Here is a 22051-nt window from a genome sequence, read left to right on the forward strand (position 1 = left end):
GACCCGGATTTGATTTCAGGTACCCACAAGTGGCTGATCCAATGTCCTCTTTTGGCCTCTGTTGGTACCAGGCACACATGTGGTGTACAGACATACATGTAGGCAAAGCACCCATACACACGAAATAGTAGAATAGAGAGGAGTCGCCATGGAAACAACTCCCCGTCTCCAAGAGGGTGTCTGGACTAGGCTAACCCTAAGAGGGAAGACCCCTCTTAACCATGGGCAGTGCCGTTCTTGCCCCAGGCTGAGTACGAAGGGGAAGTGGACCGAACCTAGGTGTTCATCGCTCTCTGCTTCCCCACTGAGCACTCAGTTTCACCAGCCACCATGCTCCTGCTGCCGTGACCCCTCCCCCTCAGGGACAGTACCCTTGAACTGGGGGCCAGAAGTACTTCCGAAAGTTGCTCCTTTTCAAGTATTTTGAAGCCACAGCAATGTGTAATGTATCTAGCACACTGGACTATAAAGTATGAAGAAGCCATGTTGGTGACGAAGTGGAGCTATTTCTGTATGTGTGTGGTTATATGCATACGTGTGTATGAGCATGCACATGCTCATGAGAGTCAGAGGACAGTGTGTGAGAGTCCCATAGTTGAGACTCAGGTCACTGGGCTTGGTGGCAGGCCCTTCCTTCACCTGCTGAGCCACCTTGCTGGCCTCGAGCTCTACTCTTCCTACTCTCCTCCCCCTCCTCCTGAAGGGAACATCACACTTGTGCAGCTGTTAGGTGTTACGGTTAGGCTACCACTTGACTATGCAGTAGTGTACCAGAGCCTTCTAGGCACCCCTGACCGCTCCTTAACACACGCTGGTCAGTGTCTCTATTTCCCTTCGCTCAGTTCTGTGAGATCAGCTCGCTGTGAGGTCCTCTATGAGATTCTGTGTGTGATTGACCTTTCTTTTCCTAGCTTACATTACATACATAAATCAATAACCTTATTTAAGACCTGGTGCCTCATGCCTGTGAATCTAGACCTGGGAAGCTGAAGCAGGAGTGCCGTGGGTTCGAGATCAGCGGTGTCTTTTGTTTTAGAAGTTTCATGATGTCCAGTCTTACACTGACGATTTTATCCATGTTGTATTTTGTGGGACTGGTTGTACTCGCCTGTGTGTGCATAGTCTTCGGCCCCGTTGGGATGGCTGTGCTGTGTGTCCTTTTGTTGAAAATCAGTTGGCTGTAAGGGCGTAGGCTTACTTCCAGGGTCTATTCCGTTCCGTTGTTCGTACCGTATAGCTTTGTATGTGTCTCTGTATCTGCTGGTGTCAGCAGGGGCCACCAGAGGGCATTGGATCCCCTGCCGCTGGAGTTGTGAGCATCCTGACATGAGTGCTCGCTCATACTGGCTGAGCCATCACTCCACCCCCGCCTAGTACTGAAGTCAGGTGGTGTGTTGTCTCCAGCTGTGTGCCATTAAACACAGCTGTGTTGAATAGAATGCGGGACGTGGACATTCTTTTCTCAATACAGATCTTAGAGACAGCTTTCCAATTCCCCCCATCACTATAATGCAAACCATATGTCTCTCCCTCTGTCTCTCTCAAACAAAAGTCCCTTTTTAAAATGTCTCCCTCCCTTGTACAGGGACATGTGTGGCCCGAAGGCAACTTTTGGGTATTGTCCCCTCCACCTCATCTCTGAGGCATCTGGTCTGCTTGTGTATGCTTCATCGTCCAGGCTAGGCAGCCTGAGGTCTTCTCGGCGGTCTCTTGTCTGTGTTTCCATCTTGCTGTAGGTGTGCTCACAGATGTGCAACAGCGTCGGGCTTCTTAGAGTGAGTGATTCCAGGGATCAAACTGAGCCCATCAGGTTCGTCAGATCAGGGTTTTTACTGCTGACGTGGCCCCAGCCATTTACTGCTGTAAATGGTTTTTATTGTGTTTAGTTATAGTCCTTCATGTTTTTATTCTTTGTTTCTTTTTGAAGATGTTAAAAACGTTTTAAATGAGTTGTTTAAATTTTATGTGCATTAGTGTTTTCCTCCATGTGTGTCTGCACGTGGGTGTCAGATCTTCTGGAACTAGAGCTACAAACAGTTGTGAGCAAGTGGGCTCTGGGGATTGAACCCTGCTCCTCTGGAAGAGCAGCCAGTGCTTTCAACCTCTGAGCCATCTGTCTAGCCCATCGTTATGGCCCTTCTGTGCCTACGTCCAGGGTTTTTATCATGAAAGGGCGATGAATTTGTGAGATGCCTTTTCTGTAGCTATCAAGATGACCATAGTTGTCATTCTGCCATCATGACATTTTATATATGGTACTCTTGATGATTTTAGGTTTTAGAGTTAGGTTTTAGTGCTAGCCACACTGCTCCTGGTTTAGTGGGAAAGAACTTGTCCTGTCTGTCTACGAGGCTGTAGCTGGGAGGGGAAATGGCTGTGTTCATCCCCCATCTCATTCCTGCTCTACGGCGATCACTTTCTATGCCAGTATGCGAGTCACTGTGCTTGCCTGTTGCCCACCATGGCAGGTGTAGCCCACTGTGTGAAGACATTTTGTCTGATTTTAACTGTAAGACTGTGAGGACGGAGGCACAGGCAAGTGGGCCGTGTACTAAAAGACAAAATTTGTCTTTTGAATCAGGTTTACTGCAGAAAGAGAAAATGGCAATTGAAGCATTTCAGATTTGTTGCCTCCTTCTGCCCCCCGAGAACAGGAGAAAGCTACAGCTGTTGATGAGGATGATGGCAAGGATCTGCGTGAACACAGAGATGCCACCGCTGTGTGATGGCTTTGGCACCCGTACTCTGGTAGGTTGACCGTTGACATCTACCGTGACCTACGTTCGTTTTCAGTCTGAAGTGTACCCGAAACCCTGTTCTGAGCAGCCAGACGAGAGCTGGAGGGAGGCTTGCTCAGAGAGCGAGTCCCACTGTCCAGCCAGACTTACTGTCCTTTCAGTCTAAGGACCTTGAAGAACAGAGTGAAGAGGGAGTAGGGAACAGGCTCTTCCTTTAGAGACTCGCTTATCATTTTACAAATGGCTGTCGATGGTCAACAAGAAGACAGTGAAGGTGGTCAGACAGCGCCGGAAAACCACATTCCCCGGCTCCAGCACAGGGGTGTTGAGGAAGCGAGAGGGAGGGGGGGAGGGGGAGGGGGAGCTAGGAGGAAAGCAGCAGACTGGATTAAAGCTGGCAGGGATGGAATCCCCAGGCAGGCTAGACAAGATGAGAGGAGAGGGGGAGGGTTCTTTAAATTGACAATTTCGTATAATTATGGATTCCTGTGCTGTTCTGACGTATGGGCTAACTGTAGTAATAGTTTATTAAAATGAATTAATGTGTCTATCACATCACTTGTTTGTTGGTTTATTTATTACTTCTCTAGCAGTTTGGCCACATTCCACGCATTGTTATTGGTAGCTATGGCTGTGGTGCCATGGATAGATTCCTAGAACTTTCTCCTAATTGGAGCGTTGTATGCTTTAGTCGGCATCTTCCTGCCACTGCCTACTGCGTATTACACTGCATCTCTCAGTTTTCCCCAAGGAGAGTCTTGTAGAGAGATTGTTTCTTTAATGCAGTGTGTGTTCTTCTCATGCTCTTGGGAATTGCCCGGCTCTAGAGGGGCACACACTGCCCACTGGGGTCACTCTTGACCCCTTCTCAAGTTAAAGGGACCTTTCTGAAATGTCAAAGAAAACGTGTACCTCTTCCCTATAGCAACACACACACACACACACACACACACACACACACACACACACACAGGTAAGTATAAAATTTTAAACATGATTTCAAACCATTCTTAAATCTATTGAAATTTATTGTTTCCAAACAAAAATTTCTACCTCTCCTTGTATATGCAAATATGAAGCCAAAGCGACACAATGTTGATAAAAGCTAGTCCTAATAAACATCACCATGTAGGTTTTACTATGAGGTGGCTGGCAATAACATTAGAAGGCAAAGGTAAAATAGGTTAGTCCAGAGCTTAGAACTGAAGGAAGTAATGATATGACTCTCATGGAAACTGCATTGTTTACATTCGTTACGTATTCATATTCATGTTCAAAGACAGTTCTCAAGTATGTGTCTCAAACTGTAGAGAAACTGAGTTAGCCAGGGAGAGATATGACAGCTGAGGGACACAGAGTAAAAACAACCACTGGAATTGGGGTATTGTTTGGCCACATGGTTAGAGGTAACTTGAACTTGAAAGTGCTAAATTCATGTACCATTCAGATATGTGTGCATGTGTATATGTATATATTCATGCAACTGTAAAACCTTGTATAAAATGGAGTTTCAACAGTTCCTCAGACGAGCGTCTTCCTGCTAAGTCTGTTAAGGGGACATTGCCATTTGAGTTGGCCACCTGTCACTAGGTCCCTGTAGGGTGTGCCCCCATCACGGGGGGGGGGGGAACGGGTACGGGGGGGGCGGGCGGTGCTCTTCTCCCCAACTCTTACATCTGTCTTTCGCAGGCTGACTGGTACTCAGTTTGAGAAGGCAGGCGGCAAGGCCACACATTTCCGCTGATTTCAGTCTCTCCTGCCTTTTGTTTTAGATGGTTCAGACATTTTCCCGGTGCATCTTGTGTTCTAAGGATGAAGTAGACTTAGATGAGTTGCTAGCTGCTCGCTTGGTGACGTTTCTGATGGACAATTACCAGGAGATTCTGAAGGTTCCTGTGGGCCTGCAGACCTCCATAGAAGAGCGTGTGGCTCATCTGCGAAGGGTCCAGGTAAAGATGGCACAGTCCTGTAAGACTGACAGCCTTCTTCTGACATCTGTAATTGGTGTGAGCCAAGTGCTTACGGTAGGCCTCGGCATGTACTACCCACTGCATGAGTCTGCTGTTACCATGGATAACCGTGGGATGCATGCTTGGTGTATTATACCAACCGCTGCTATAGATATCTGCCTAATACACTGATCAAGTTCGGAATATAGATTGAACATACAGAAAACTAGCAGTGTTACACTAAAATGCCTGTAATGTATATGTTTATCTTTTTCTTTTCGCTCCTCCTCCTTTCTCCATTCTCTTCTTTGTCTCAGTTGTTTTTAGTAGCATAGTTTTTCTTACTTAGTAATACAATGGAGCGTTACTCCCGTCTTCAAATGTTGTTGATTGGCACTTGTGCCAAGAGCACACTCTGCAGGTAAATCGTGCTTGAATTAATGGTGTGTCCTTTTCTGTGCTGTGCCTTCTTATTAGTGAAATAATACTACTACTGGGTTTCAGCTTTTGTCCTAGTCTCTTTCCTTTGCTGTAAAATCGGAACGATAGTTAACGTTTTATTTGGCTAGTACATACAGAAAGTGCTTACAGTAATGTTTGAATGTATATCACATAGCTAACTGCTGTTATTATTGGTATGTTATTAATGTCATTATTGACTATGTCCATATTCCATGATAAGAATGTATGCATAATTAAGTGTGGTGCTATTGGTTTTAATTTTTTTTTTTTTTAAATTTTTAGCTTTATTTTACTTTGTTTTTTTAAGACAGGGTTTCATACTGAAGATCAGGGTGACCTGGAACTCTTTATGTAGCTCAGGCTGGTCTTGAATTCGGGGACAATCTTCCTGCCTCAGCTTCCTGAGTCTTTGGCTTATAGACATGAGCTACCATGCCCAGCTATGGTTGATATTTAGATTGTCTCTTTATTTCTCTCTGTTTTACGTATTAGTAAATATTTTTGTAGCTAGATTTTAGGGGAGGGAGCTGATCACAACTATTTTCCAAGAGTAAGTTCCTAGGTGCATTGTTGCTGGGTCAAAGGCCTTAAATACATTTTAAGTATTGAAAGCATATTGCCAAATTTCCTTTTAGTTTGATTGCTTCAATTTGATTCATGTCAAAAGCATAAGAAAATAAGTATTCATTTCAACTCTGCCTATGCTTTGGATATAATCACCATGTATATGTGCATGTAATATATATGTGTATATGTACACGCACGCATGCACACACACGCCCTTGCCATTTGCATTGGTAAAATGCATTATCCTACTAGTGTTGTAGTTTAATATTTTTTTCTGCTGATGTTTTATGACTCAGATTTTGAAGAGCAGAGATGAAATGCTTCCTCCAGGATTCACGAGGGAGGGTTAGAGCAGGATAGAGCAGGAGTTGTCACTCTGGGTGCTTTCTGGGATTGTGTGCTCACACACCATAACAGGCAGATCACAGAAACAGCCTGTGAGCCCCGTGCCTTTGAGGATCAAGGGTGGGCTACGCTGATTAATCTACCCACAGATCAGCTTGACTGAATAAAATCAGTGGTGACTTTACGTGGCTTCTGGAGAGCATGCTCAGGTCTCCAGGCTTTTCTAGAAAGTGCCTCTACCCACTCACCAACCCCTGATTTCTGTTTAAATTTTAGATCTTATTGAAGGGCACATCCAGGAGTCCTTTGTTGTTTATTATTATTTTTTTTATTGTTGTTGGTTTTTTGAATGGGTCTCAAGTTCAGAAAATTAAACAATCTGGCATTATAAATTTAAGACTGGCGTTAAATATTATTCTTTCAGAAGCATTAAAGCACTCTCCTTTTCAATCAATATGACTCCCCTAAGCAAACTGAAGAAAATATCCCACTCCTAGCAGGGGCGTGCTGATTTTGATTTTATCTGTGCTTCGCCTCAGATAAAATACCCAGGAGCTGATATGGATATCACCTTGTCTGCGCCTTCCTTTTGCCACCAAATTAGTCCCGAGGAATTTGAATACCAAAGGGCTTACGGCTCTCAGGAGCCCCTGGCAGCCTTGCTGGAAGAAGTCATCGCAGACGGGAAACTCTCCAACAAGGAAAAGAAGAAGAAGCTGAAGCAGGTGATGGTGTGGGGCTGCTCCTCGGGAGGCGCCGCCCGCCCGCAGTCTCAGGTGGTTTTCCCCGTGCTCCCTCCTCATGGACCTCACGGAAATCTCAGGAGGGCACTCACTTGGGTTCTGTGCTGCAGAGGCGTGGGTGACGGGCACACTGCACTCATCTCCCCAGTTCTACCGTTTTTGCACATCGAGTGCCTGTCTTGTAGAGTTAGTTAATATCTGACAACTGTTTTGCTACCCGACATGATATGAATTAGCGAAACAATTACTTCAGAGAAACGGAGTCTAAGGAAAACATTTAATGTGTGTGTCTGTGAGTGTGTGTGTGTGTGTCTGTATGTGTTTGTGTGTGTGTCTGTGTGTGTTTGTGTGTGTGTGTCTGTGTGTGAGTGTGCGTGTGTGTCTCTGAGTGTCTACATGTATGCATGTGTGCGCACATGTGTGTGTATGTTTGTGTGAGTGTGTGTGTCTGTGTGTGTGTGTGTGCTTGTGTGTCTCTGAGTCTGTGTGTGTGTCAGTGTGTGTGTTTCTCTGAGTGTGTGTGTGTCTGTGTGTGTGTGTGTGTGGGTGAGTGTGTGTGTTTCTCTGAGTGTGTCTGTGTGTTTGTGTCTCTGAGTCTGTGTGTGTGAGTGTGTGTGTGTGAGTGTGTTTCTCTGAGTGTGTATGTGTGTGTGTGTGCGTGTGTGTCTCTGAGTCTGTGTGTGTGTGAGTGTGTGTGTTTCTCTGAGTGTGTGTGTGTTGTGTCTGTGTATGTGTGTGTGTGTCTGTGCGTGTGTGTGTCTGTGCGTGTGTGTCTGTGTGTGTGTGTGTCTGTGCGTGTGTGTCTGTGTGTGTGTGTGTGTGTGTCTGTGCGTGTGTGTGTCTGTGCATGTGTGTGTCTGTGTGTGTGTGTGTCTGTGCGTGTGTGTGTCTGTGCGTGTGTGTCTGTGCATGTGTGTGTCTGTGTGAGTGTGTGCACATGTGTGCGCGCGTGTGTGGAGGTGAGGACCCTGCTAGAGTCTGTTGTCTGGTGCACCTTGCTGTGCAGCCCCTGCAGATGTGCTTCCCTCCTCGCAGACGCTGTATTTTTAGAGAATCTCAGCGCGGGTTCTTCCTGCCAGCCAAGCTCACTTCCTCTGAGGCCATAGAGCCGAGGGTTAGAAAAGAGCTTTCATTCAGGAAAGGAGCAATGCATCACTGCACCACTGCATCACTTATTCCCTGCTTCACTGCATCACTGCTTCACTGCATCACTTAGGTTTTGTCGCTGTGAAGGAAAGACTGAACGAATCTACCTAAGGGGCGTTCATTGGCTCCCAGTATCACAGGGCTTATTTATTCACTGTGGCAGCTAAGGGATGATGGAGCAGTTCAGGGTGTGGCAGCAGGAACATTGGTAGAGACTACTCACGTTACCATGGGCCAGAGAGCAGCTGTGGAATTGGTCGGGTAATACACCTGCGGGATCTGCTTCCGGGGGTTCAGGGGTTCACTTCCTCCAGCTGGGCTCTGCTCCCCCAGCTTTCAAGACCCCCCCCCCCCAAAGTCACTGGGAATCAGGTATTGGAAACATGGCACCAGGGGACGCTTGCCATCCCAGCCTTACTCTGGCCATCCTTGAAGCCTGCTCTCCACGTGAGTGGATGGTATTTCATTCTCTTTTTGTTTGTTGTTTAGCCCAGCTCACCCTTGGCTTGGCCATGCTCTGGTCCGTGCCTGTGGGGTTAGAAGTGGTGCCCTACGTATATTACTGCACAGCTGGATTCCTGGACACAGCATCCACGGGCTCGTTCCCTGAACATCCGGGGGCTGTGCTTTTTCTCATTTTTCTCTCTGCCAATGTTGGAGAAGTATTGAGTGTTGAATATGGAAGGAAGAAGCCATTACCTCCCTGTAAATACCGCATGGCTAATACCTCCAGCACGTTCCCTTTTCTCTTTGTTGGGTAGAAGCTGGCCAAGCTGAGTTGGAGAGGCAGGGAGACGGTGAAACTCAGTCGGGCCAGACTTTTCTTCAATTGTGTAGAACAAAAGTTATTTGCAATCCAGACTTACTGGTGCCTGGTTCTCACAGTGGGGTCTAGATATAGTTGACAGTGAGAGCATTTGGAGGGATTTGATTACAAGGACAATTTCAACCGAAGACTGATCACAGGAAAGAGGAGGTAGAGCTGTGGGCATCAAGTCATTCAACGGGAGTAAAGGAGAGCGGGGGTCAAGAACTCTTACACTTTGACTCTCGGATTTTGTGGCTCACTTGTGCCTTTTTGAACTCATATTGGACCCCTGTTCAGTTTCAGAAATCTTACCCTGAAGTCTACCAGGAGCGATTTCCTACACCAGAAAGCGAAGCACTTCTCTTCCCTGAAAAACCCAAGCCCAAACCGCAGCTGTTCATGTGGGCGCTGAGGAACCCTTTCCAGCCCTTTCAGAGGACGAGAAGCTTCCGGATGTGATGCGCTGACGGAGTTTCAGAGACTTCAGTGGTAGAGACGGTTCTGAGTCAGTCAAGGCTGAAGAATGCCAAGTCACAAGCAGCGTTCCAGAGATTCCGTCAGATGACCTGACTCAACGTGCTGAGCCGTTATCAGTGTTTTTATAAGTCTCTGCTGTTTTTAGAGATGTGCGAATCAGTGGATGATTACACGCCAAGTGTTCAGTGGTGGTGTAACAGGCTGTGGATTGTTACATAACCTAAAGGTGAAGCGCCCCCCTGTCTGTCTGTCATTTTCCATAGTGTGTGAGGTTCTTGTGTGTGTTTTCTGTTCACTGACATCTCTGTGAAGACCAAGCCTACGAACAACGTACATACTTGAATGAGAACCACACTGGCTGCTGTTACTGTGGTGGCACTGACTTAGCTGCCAGCTGTGATGTCTCCTGTGGAAATTGTGATGCCTCCTGTGGAAATCCCGTTTTGTTGCTGTTGTTATTGTGCGAAAGTCCCTGATGTCCTTTACTGTGATGGCTGTGCCTTTCATTGCAGACTTGCACTGGCTCTTTGATGACCCATGTGTCAGTCTGCGTACCCCTACATGTGGAGTAGATTTGCATCTGCCCGCAGTCACGCAGTCTTAGCTGGATGAATTCTGTGGGTCCCCCTAGACCTGTAAGTCTAAATTAAATCTTTGTTTGGTTTTATGAAAAGTATAAATGGTAAGATGAAATGACTTCCTTTATGAATGTATTTTTCAGCTTCTTCTTGCTTTTGAAAGTAAATGTGATGTAAATAAATACCGAGGTTTTTTTTTTTTTTAAAAAAAATATGCCTAGTGTTTTCCTTTCTTTCTTTTTTTAATATGTATATTAACCCTAGTGTGTGTCTTTCTTTCAGATAAGTTAGGGAGCCTCCTAAATGCCTTTGCCAGTATTTTCATATCACTCTGTGTTTCAGAAAGTTAAGTAAGGTTTATTTTGGCTTTTGTATTGGTTTCAAGAAAGTGCTCACCCACCTCTGTCCATCTGTCTGTCTCTCCCTCTTTTCCTCCTTCACCCCCCCCCCCCTCCTTTGTTTCTTCTGCAAACAGGCAGGGGAGCCTCTGAAACACCCTGAACGTAATTCCCCTGAGCTGACTGTGCTGTTGTCCTTGGGGTCTGCTGCGCTCTGCTGTGGCAGACTGTCTTCTGAAGTCAGCAGTTCCCCCATTTACAGATGGGTAGGTGTCCCTGCTGGCCTGAGCGCTATTCCTGATATTTAATGTGAAGGTGAGCTTTAGACCTTGACGTTTTGTTGAAGCCAAGTGTAGTTCTGCATTCTCCTCTGTCTCGCCCTGTGGCGGAGAACCCCTTTCGTCTGCTGCTTTTGGAAGTGTGTGTGATTATTTCTTGAAACGTGAATTCTTAGGGAGGCACCATAAACCAAGTATACAACCGATGCCAGGTAGCAAGAGTTTTTCTAAGTGGTTATACCAATTAACACACACATCATCAGTGTGCGAGTTTCTTTTACTTAGTGGTTTCGCCGAAGCTTGCTTTGTTGGGTTTGAATTGTCAATGTGTAGGTAAATACTGGTGTCTGATTACGGGTTCACTCTCATTTTAATATAGCTGTACCTTTTTCCCATCTATTTTTAGCCTTTACATTTTTTTGTAAAAATCTAACTCCTCCTTTATGTACATATACGTACTATGCTTTAGATTATTGGGCCTATAAATCAATTTGGTGATTATTACTATATTTGCAATTATGCTGGTTACTTTTTGTCAGCTTGATATAATCTAGACTTACCTGGGAAGAGGGGAGCCTCCAACAGCTCAACAGCTGTCCTGTGGGGGCATTTCTTCCTTCCTTCCTTTCTTCCTCCCTTCCTTCCTTCCTTCCTTCCTTCCTTCCTTCCTTCCTTCCTTCCTTCCTTCCTTCCTTTCTTCCTTTCTTTCTTTCTTTCTTTCTTTCTTTCTCTCTGTCTCTGTCTCTGTCTCTGTCTCTCTCTCTCTCTCTCTCTCTCTCATTCATGTGGGAGGGCCCAGCCCATTGTTGCTGATCCTCCACCCTAGCGGGTAGTTGTATAAGGAAGCAGATAGAACAAGTCATAGAGAGGAAGGTGGTCAGGAGCGGCACGCTCTGTGGTCTCTGTGTGTGAGTTCCTGCCCTGCTTTCCCTACCTGGTGGACTATCCCCCGGGAGTGTAAGGGAACCCTCTCCTCTCCCAGTTCTTCTTGGTCATGGTGTGTATCACAGCAGCGAGAAGGGAATGGACACACTGAAAACGAGTCATGGGCCCTCCCTCTTGATAGATGAAAATGTTTAATCTTTAAAAAGGTTTATGTGTTCTGCTTCTAAGTACATAATACTTTGAAAAATTTTAATATCAACATTTGTTTTGATTCTGTCATAAATGTCTTCAGGCTTTCTTTCATCTTTTGTATGGGTAAGAAAGCTGAGTTTTGTTTACTGACTGCTGTGTGCTGTGGTCAGTGGCCTTGCTATATACGTTCTTGCTAACTCTAAATATTTAGTGTGATGTCTTTGTTTATTTTCTACATTTCCTACAGATCAGCAAGCAATGACTCTTTGGTTTTCTTTTCTGTATCTTTACTATTCCCAGTAGTCTTTGTTTTTCCATACTTAATTTTGAAAACAGTTTCTTTGTGGGGTGTGGAGTGGGTGGTTGGGTGGGTATGAGTATGCGGTGTGTATGGTGTGATGATGTGTGCGTTTGTGTGTTGTATGTGTGTGGAGTGTGTGCATATGTAGTGTGTGTGTGTGATGTGTGTGGTGTAAATGTGTGGAGTGCATGTATATGTGAGTATGTATGTGTGTGATTTGTGTGGTGTGTGTAGGTGATATGTGTGGTTATGTAGATGTGTAGTGTGTATGTATGTATGTGGTGTGTGTATGTGTGTGTATGGTATGTGTAATGTGTGTGTGATTTGTGTAGGTGTATAGGTGTGTGGTGTGTGTAGTGGTTGTGTGTGTGTGTGTGTGTGTGTGTGTGTGTGATAGGTCAGAGTACAGCTTGTAGCAGTCAGTGCTACCTTTCCAATATGTAGGTCATGGGAATTGAAGAACTCAGGCTCGGAGTATTGCCTGTAGTTGCTAAGCCTTCTTGCTGGCCATTCCTGATATTTAATGTTTCATGTAGTCCCCTTCCTTTGAATATGGGATAAGGAGAGGCTCTTCATGTGCAAATTGTTGCTTCTTGTCAATGATAGGTCCCCCGCCTGGGACAAATGGCTGAGTTGCTTATTTAACATGTCAAAGTGGATGTGACTGCCAGGTTCTCCCCACATCTCTCAGTTCCTACCAAACTTCTCCAATCCAGGGGCTGGGCTGTCCTTTCCCCTATATAATCCAGCCTTTCCTTTGTTCTAATCTTCATGCTCCTGATGTCTTGGTCTGGCCCTCCCTTTCCCACTCCCCGTTCCTCACATGGTCTAGCTCAGGGTCAGGTTCACTCTTTTAACCATAATAACCCCTCCACCATGCCTAGGAGCAGCGTGTCCTTCCTTCTCTCTCTCTTTTTGCCATTCAGACAACTATGGGAGGGCTGGCAGTAGCTTCTGAGCCCCCTCCTGGAAGTGGGTCCCACCTCAGTGCAGCTTAAGGTGACCAGCCCCAGCTGATGCCCTGAATTGCTATCTCTGAAACACTAAGCTGCATGTTCAGACACAGAAACTATGACATATGAACCTGTAGTTGCATAGTAAATAACTTACAGTGTAACTTTTACTGCGGTAATTGAAGTGATGTGCTGTTTAAATTCTCTCTTCCCTTCTTCCCCTCTCTTGCTTGAAATGCTAATGACCGACCCTAAGTATAGTTCTGAACAGGGATAGCTAACTATCACTACTATTGATTTTAAAGGGAAAACTTTTAGGATTTGTATATCACTTTTTATCATGGAAAATGAAGGTATTTTCTTTCAATGTTTATCACTTGTGTGTGTATGTAAGTGTACTAGGATATACACATGTGTATCAGTAGGTGCTCATCCTTGTGGAGGCCACGGGAAGCCATGGCTTGCCCTGCTCTGTGGCCCTCCACTTTGCTCCTTTGAGGCAAGGTCTCTTACAGAACCAGTTAGGCTAGTGGCAAGCAAGCCCTAGGAATCCTGTCTCTGCTGTCTGTAGCACTGAAGGCACAAGCATGTGCAGCTTTTTATATGGGTGGGGGGATCTAAACTGAATCCTCAGTCTGCGAAGAAAGAGGTCTCTTAACCCATCTCTCTAGCCCCGCGGATTTACTTTCTATTACACATGGGGTATACCTGTAGTAATTGATTTCTATTATTAGTCCAACATGAATTGGGTGGCAGAAATTCAAGTCACGATGTATTATGCTAGCCTGTCTTACCTTTATGTTACTTTTTGTTATGTAAATATTTTACCTCTTCCATGTTTCATCAGTTACCACTAAGACTCCAAAAGTAGAAGTAACACAATGCTCCCTTATAAACACTGTAGTCCTCTTGTAAACATTCTTTTCTCTCCCTGATCAAGCCTGTTTGCTTTTGTGTTAATATGAAAAGAAAGGGTTTTGCTGTGTGACATCTTCATACATGCACATCATTCTGCTTTGATCTTACTCCCTTTCCTCCCTCCCCTCATAATCTCTTTCCCTCTCTTGATATTCCTAAATTGTCCCTTGCTTTCATGACATATATTTCATTACTTTCTCTTCTCCCTTGATTCCTGTTTGAACTTCTTCCTCTTTCGACTTTAGTATTTTACACACACACACACACACACACACACACACACACACACACACACTCCTATATTCTGTATGGAAGAGAAAACACATTTTTTTTTTAAATTTTTCAGAGTTTGCCCTTTTTCACTTAACGTGATAGTTTCCAGTTTCATCTGTCTTCCTTTGAATACTAAAATTTCATTTTTCTTGATAGTGCAATAAGATTCCATACACACACACACACACACACACACACACACCACATTTTCTTTATGCATTTATATGTTGAAAGACATCTAGGCTGGTTCTGTATCATACCTATTGTGAGTAGAATAGTAGCAAACAGGGGCTAGAGAGATGACTCAGAAGTTAAGAGTTCTGACTGCTCTTCCAGAGGTCCTGAGTTCAATTCCCAGCCACCGCATGGTGGCTCTGTAGTGAGATCTGGTGTTCTTTTCTGGCCTGTAAGCATGCATGCAAGAAGAACACTACACATGATAAATAAAACACGTCTTTAAGAATAATAGTAAACATGGATGTGTGTGTATCCTTTGAGGTGCTGTAGCTGAAGCAATTCCTTTTGTTTTCTTTGGGACCCTCAACACTCATTTCCACAGTTGCATCAGTCCCCCCCCCACCCCCCCTGCTTACAAGTTTCTGTTTCTCCACATCATTAGCACCCTTGTCACTGGTCTTTCAAGTATTTACAGGCTATCGTGTTTCACCCTTTGAGAAGTGTGTATTCAGTTTTTCAGTCCAGGTTTTGATTAGATGATTTGGGTTTTGATATTTAGTGTTCAAAGTTCTTTACAGATCCTAGACACTGTTTCCTTGTTAAATGTTGTGTTGTTTGGCTTTCTGTTGTAATGGTAGAACACACCACAGTCAAAAACAACCTAGGGACGAAAGGGTTTGTTTCCTTACATCTCTTTATCAGTCCATCATCAAAGGAAGTATGTTACAAGTAGGTTTTCCCTGCCAGCCTGGACCCACTGCGGCGACAGCCCCAAATAACATACAGACATGCTGTATTAGATATAATTCTGTTGGCCAGTTACTTGTTTCTTATCGGCTAGCTCTGTCTTAATTATTAACCCATTTCTATTAATCTAAGTGTTTCCACGTGGTCTCATCTTACCGGAGGGTGGGCCCGGACCTCTGTTGTCTTCCATCTCTACATGCTGACTCCTCCCTACTACTTCCTCGAATCCTCCTTGTCTCCTAGTCCCGCCTATCTAGCTTTCCTATTGGCCAACAGTGCTTTATTCATTAACCAGTATGAGAAACATATACAGAATGACATCTCCCATCATCTCCTCTTTTCTGTCTAAATAAAAAGAAGGGTTTTAACCTTAACATAGCAAAATATATCACACAACAGTTATCAAATAAGAATAACAGTTAACAATATTTAGTCTATCAACATTTAGTAAGATTTAAGAAAATATTCCATCATCTATTCTATCTTTGTGAACCTAAAGTCCTATATGTAACTTATCTTTAATCCTAACTAAGGAAAACTATAACCATAACTATCTGTCTTCAACTCCCTCAAAGACCACAGAAGGATAGCATATAAACTCTAGAAATGACAGAGACAATTCACTTCCTGGTCAGTCACCTGAAGTTCTTCTGTAATGTTCCATCTTCAGCCCATAGGCCATAGTGTGTCTGGCAGATTCTTCAGCAAAGCAGGAAACTTTAAAATGTCTTCTTGTATTGGCAGCTTGTCAGTCACTTTTCTCTGTGTCCTGCAGTCTGTCTGGCAGACTCTTCCATGAAACAGGAACCCTGTAGCAATGTGCATCTTCAATCAGCAGTCACTTTTCTGTGGGTCCTGCATGTCCAGTTTATACAGCATAAAGTCAAACAGTCCAGACAAGAGCAGTATCTTGCCCAAATGGCTAGTTTTGCCATATTGAAAGTAAACTTCATAATGTGTTTCTTCGATGTCCATCTTCCTTCTTTCTGGTGCAGGTGGTGTTGCCAGGAGCATTTATGTCTCACTGTCAAGAAAAACCCTAAATCATTTTAAATGCCATATTTTGTAGGCCTTTGAAAGGTAATGGCCATTATGGGCATAACAGCACAAATAAAAAGTGATAATGCTACAGCATATGTCTCCAGCAAATTGAAACAGTTTTTGAGTATTATAACTTAAAAGCACATAACTGGTATACCACACAATTCTACAGGACAAGCAGTAGTTGAGAGATCCAATTGTACTTTAAAAGAAATGCTCCATAAACAGGCAGGAGGAACCAAGACACCCAAACACAGATTACACAATGCTTTATTAACATTAAATTTCTTAATGTTGATGATAAAGGAAAAACAGCTGCAGAAAGACACTGGACAATAGAAAAAACTTCTGAACTAAATCAGCCAGCACTTCAAGGATGTGTTGACCTCAGAATGGAAACCAGGATATGTGTTACGTTGGGGTAGGGGTTTCACATTTGTATCTACAGGAGAAGAAAAACTATGGATACCATCTAAGTTAATCAAGATCTAAGTTGATCAAGAAAAACATCTTAATGAAGAGAAATAACAAGTCATCCAGCAAATTAGGTCCCATGAGATGTGCAGAGACATCTCAAAGGTAGGGGAAGTGTTCTGTTCTTGATCTTCAAACAGCCAAAAGACACTGAACATGTAGGAACCTACAGAAGAGAAGACAGCTCTCCAGAAACAATCACTTTATGAAGAGGAATCTGATTTGTGGTAAAAATATTTAATTCTAGTAAACTATTTCTATACAGAAATCTATTTCTCTTTACTATCTAGTATTCTTGTAGACCCCATTCATGTAAACCAATGCTGGCTTTGGAGTTGCATTTGGCTTTCCTTCTCTAAATTCAAGCATGTTGTTAAGATTAAATTAATGGTTTCTGCCTTAAATCAAGAAGTCAATTGGTGTAAGGCAAAAGAAAACAAAATCTGGGGGCTCATTCGCTTATACTCAATTTTTTCTCTGAAATCCCAATTTTCTCATATACAATTTAATGCTTATTATTGCCTTTCCCTAATGCATACCTTAAAACCTGAAAAATTTTTCTTTAATATGAGACACTGTTGCTCCTGACAGCACTGTGCACTTTCCCCAAAATATGTTGGACACTGTTGTTGCTCCTGCTGGGGTCCATCCTCGCTTCATCTATGGCCTCTTGGACAAAAAACTGCCCCCACCTTGACCACTGATTTGGACATGCAGTCCTATGTACTTGCAGGAGACAAACATAGAAGACTGCTGAGCCTTGCCAAGTCAGGGTAAGACAGCCTTTCTGCCTCCCTGCTATTGTTGTGGTCTGTCAAGTACTCTTGGCCTTAGCCAAAACTGGATGTACCAACGTTGCTGTGAGACCTTGGGTGACTGTCCAGGTAGCTTGCTGTTTCTGTCCTCGCTGCACCTTTTAGAAGTTGCCCATCTGCACTTCCTGTCTACCCTAGTATCATTATTTTCCTTCTCAGGTCTTGATGAGGTTGAAGATGAAACTATCACAACTATTATTCTCTCTTCCTAGTTAGACATATTAGGTATTAGACTTAAGTTTCCAGCTTAGGACAACTTTATTGTAAACTCCATTATGCCTTCACCCTAGGACTAGATATGTAGGTCGTTTTCTCGATTTTCTTTTTCTTAGAGCACACTTGTTATTCACTGTTTTGTATATAGTTTTGTATCAAGCCTAAATCTTTTCTTTAGACTAAAAGGGGAATTGTAGTGGGATATTCACTTTGTCTTCTTCTGTGGCACTGACCACTCCCATTGGGGGGTGGAGCCAGAGGCGGAAGTGACCTGTGGAACTAGGTCTGAGGAGGAGCCGGGGAAAACTCTCTGGCTGGCAGGACGTGGAGAGGAGAGCATCCGGTGGAACCTGCTGGTGTTCATCTGACTTGGTTGTAAGTTATTTCTCCCTGAATAAATATCTATTCGGCCTATCTGTTTATCCTGATCCCTATTAAACTGCAATTGAAGTCAAGATTATTTGATTTTTGAAGAGCAAAAATGCTGTCTGTAGTAGGTCACAGATGCATTCATTAGTTGAGCAGAGTAAGAAGTGTTCATGGACTTATGTGGCAGTGTTTGCTACACTCACATTCTACCTTCCAGTTCAGGGGGAGAAAATGGGTATGATAAGGATGCTAAGCCAATACAATGCCACTTGGATTGTTCAGTGCATATCTGTTCTGTAGTGAGATAGTCCTTCTCTGGCACTGACCACACCCATTGGGGGGTGGAGCCATGGGCGGAAGTGACCTGTGGAAGGAGGTCGGAGGGGGCCAGGGAAGGCGCTCTCTTTCTGGCGTGACTCGGACAGGAGAGGATCGGGTTGAATTTCCTGGTGTTCATCTGTCTAGGTTGTAAGTTATTTCTCCCTGAATAAACATCTATTCGGCCTATTTGTTTATCCTGATCCTTATTTACCGCGATACTGTTCAGTTATACAAATGCCACCATTCTCTATGGAATCTAAGATTTCTTTTTAAAAATCCGCATAATAATTTTGCAAATTCCACTTTGGAGATTGTTGAGCAAGTTGTTTGTTTCACATGATTGTCTCGAGCAAATTATGTTGTCCTTTAAGTGTTACCACCTGGGCATCTTTCCGAAACAAAAAGTAGTTCACAGGCCAGGTGTTGGTGGTGCATGCCTTTTCATCCCCACAATTGGGAGGCAGAGGCAGGTGGATCACTGTGAGTTCGAGTTGGCTAGTTCCAGGACATTCCAAAGCTACATAGAGAAACCCTGTATGGAAAAACCAAACCAAAACAAACAAAGAAACAAAAGAGTAGCTCACAGGTTCATTGATTCTCTTCTGCTCCAATGGGGAAATGGACAGCATTTAGAACTAAATTTAGGTCTAAAGAATGGAAGGACAGCCTTTCCCTTCCTCCAACCAACATAAACTACAGTCTGCTGCCAGCCATAACAAGGAAGTCCAGAGTGGTATGTAGTATTGCTCTATGTTTAGCAAAACAAATAAAGCTTTATTAAAAAAACAAAAAAGAGGCTCAAAGATTGTTTTCATGGAAATAAGTAGACTGCGATTGACATCTCAAATTGAATTGTTTTTATTTTGAACACTGTAGACAAATCCAACATGGGAATGTAGAGGCCTTTTACTCAGTGTTTCCACAAGGGACTCATCCATGACGTTTGAAGAGGCCTGGTCAGAAAACAAAATTCAGTGTTAATTTACTAAGACAGCAAGACTGTTGACTGCTGAAAAAAGGGTAACACACTGTCTGACTCTCCGAGGTCTCGTGTATCTGTAGCTATGGGTCTATGTACCTATATTATAAGTTCAAGCCTGTTAGACTTAGCAGGTAGTAAAAGCTCAAAGTCAAACTGTTGGGAGAGATTTTTAAAAATTAGAATTGTGTGGCTAAAAGCTACATCACCTGAGATCTTGATGATGAGACTCACAGAGGAAACAGAGCATGTGACATCCGCTTTCTTGCCTATTGATGGCATGAAAGAATTAAACCTGGGTTTATGCTTGGACATCTCTCCTAAAGACAGCTTCACTCTCTTGTCTAGGCTGCTCTTGAGCTCCTGGATCCTTAGGCTTCAGCATCTTGAGTGGCCGACTGACTTTGAAGAGGCCTTTGGTGTTGGGCTGGAGAGATAGCCCCGTGGTTAAGAGCACTTGCTCTTACGAGACCTGGTTTGTTTCCTGGCACCTGCCTGGTGGCTCACAGTCACCTGAAGATTCAGTGGGAATCTGACCTCTTCCTCTGAACTCTGCACATGGTGCACATACATACATGTAGGCAAAGCACTCATACGTGTAAAATAAATGAATCTTTTGTTTATTCAATATGTTTATTTTACATCCCAACTGCAGTTTCCTCTTCCCCCTCTCCTCCCATTCCCTTCCCCCACACTGAACCCATTCCCCACTGCTTCTGTTCAGAAAGGGGCAGGCCTCTCATGGATATCAACAAAGCATGGCCTATAAAGTTGCAGTAAGACTAAGCTCCTCCCCTTGCATTTAGGCTGGACAAGAGAATCCAGGATGAGGAATAAGTTCCCAAGAACTAGCCAAAGCATTATGGACAGTCCCTGCTCCCATTGCTAGGAGTCCCACAAGTACACCAAGCTACACAACTGTCACATATATGTAGAGGACCTGGGTTGATCCCATGCAGGCTCTCTGGTGGTTGGTTCAGACTGCCAATTCCTATGAGCCAGGTTAGTGGATTCTGAGTTTTCTTGTGATGTTCTACATCCTTCTGGCTCCTACAATCCTTCCTCTCTTTCTTCAACAGGATTTCAGAACTGGGTCTAATTGCATCTGTTTCCACCAGTTACTGGATAAAGGGTCTCTGATGACAATTGCAGTAGTCACTAATCTGATCACAGGAGATGGCCTGTTCAGGCTGCATACCCACTATTTATTACTAGGGTCAAGAACTTAGCTCAGGTCAGTCATCCTTGTGAACTCATGGGAGTTTTTCTTGCATCAGGTTTCTACCTGACCCCTCAAATTCCCCTCCCCCCATTTCCAGTCATCTCTTTCAGTACTTTCCCCCTTCACCCATTCCCCAACCCAACCCCTCAATATCCCATTCCTAATAATGGTGGTTTCTCAGAAAATTGGAATCAATCTACATCAAGACCTAGTCATAACATTCTTGGGCATATTCCCAAAGGATGCTCAATCATACCACATACTCAACTATATTCATAGAAGCTTTATTTATAATAGCAAAGGCCTGGAAACAACCTAGATGCCCTCAACTGAAGAATGGATAAAGAAAATGTGGTACATTTGCACAATGGAGTATTACTCAGTTGTTAGAAACAAAGACATCAAGAAATTTGAAGGCAAATTAATGAAAATAGAAAAAATTCATCCTGAGTGAGGTAAACCAGATCCAGAAAGACAATCAAGTATGTACTCACTCATAACTAAATATTAATTATAAAGGATAACTATGTTGTGGTCCACAAACCCAGAGAGACTAAGTAACAAGGAGGACGCAGGAGGGGATGCATGGACCTCCCTGAGAAGGGGGAATAGAAAATAAATAAATCTGAGCAAGGGGAGCTCATGCATCCCAGTCTGATAGCTGGGAAAGCAGTATAGGACTGACCCAGATCCTCTGAACATGGGTGTTAGTTAGGAGGACTGGGCAGTCTATGGGGCCTCTGGTAGTGGATCAGTATTTATCCCTAGTATACAAATGGACTTTGGGAGCCCATTCCACATAGAGGGATACTCTCTCAGCCTAGACACATAGGGGAGGGCCTTGGCCCTGCTCCAAATGATGTGACAGATTTTACAGACTCCCCATGGAAGCCTCACCCTCCCTGGGGAACAGAAAGGGGATGGGCTGGGGTTAGGTTGGGGGTGATAGGGGAGGGCAGGAGGGTGAGGGAACTGGGATTGATATGTGTAAGGAGTTCGGTTTTTCCACCTGCCGCCGCTGGTCTTGTCCCGCCGCCACGCTGCCAGCCCCAAATAATACACAGAGACTCTGTATTTGATACAATGCTGTTGGCCCGGTTACTTGTTTCTTATCGGCTAGCTCTGCCTTAATTATTAATCCATTTCTGCTGATCTATGTATTTTCACATGGCCTTCTCTTACCGGGGAGGCGGCTGGCGTCCAGCTCTCTCCTGACTCTCCATCTTGACTCCTCCTTACTATTTCCTATTTCCTCCTTGTCTCCTAGTCCCTCCTATCTTCCTTTCCTATTGGCCAACAGTGCTTTATTATTAACCAGTATGAGAAACATACAGAATGACCTCTCCCATCATCTCCTCTTTTCTGTCTAAATAAAAAGAAGGGTTTTAACCTTAACATAGCAAAATATATTATACAACAGTTATCAAGTAACAATCACAGTTAACAACATTTAGTCCATTAACATTTAGCAAGATTTGAAGAAAATATTTCATCATCTATTCTATCTTTGTGTGTCTAAAGTCTAAGTAACTTATCTTTAATCCTAACTAATGAAAACTATAACCATTACTATCTGTCTTCAACTCCTTCAAAGACCACAGAAGGATAGTATATAAACTCTAGAAATGACAGAGACAACTCACTGCCTGGTCACCCGAAGTTCTTTTGTAATCTTCCATCTTCAGCCCATAGGCCATAGTGTGTCTGGCAGACTCTTCAGCAACGCAGGAAACTTTAAA

The 22051-nt window shown here is 43.9% G+C and overlaps 1 protein-coding gene across 1 annotated transcript in view; it reads left to right on the forward strand.

Moving 5' to 3' along the window:
• Positions 1–9318, forward strand: part of Depdc1b (DEP domain containing 1B) — a 54644-nt gene extending 45326 nt beyond the window's left edge. The window contains exons 8-11 of the mRNA XM_051182935.1: positions 2582–2748; positions 4511–4687; positions 6601–6786; positions 9056–9318. Coding sequence (XP_051038892.1) covers positions 2582–2748; positions 4511–4687; positions 6601–6786; positions 9056–9217 — 692 coding nt within the window. The 3' untranslated portion in view covers positions 9218–9318. The remainder of the gene's footprint in view (positions 1–2581; positions 2749–4510; positions 4688–6600; positions 6787–9055) is intronic.
• Positions 9319–22051: the final 12733 nt, after the last annotated feature.

This window comes from Phodopus roborovskii, unplaced genomic scaffold (genome assembly GCF_943737965.1).
Source record: "Phodopus roborovskii unplaced genomic scaffold, PHOROB, whole genome shotgun sequence".
Taxonomy (NCBI): domain Eukaryota; kingdom Metazoa; phylum Chordata; class Mammalia; order Rodentia; family Cricetidae; genus Phodopus; species Phodopus roborovskii.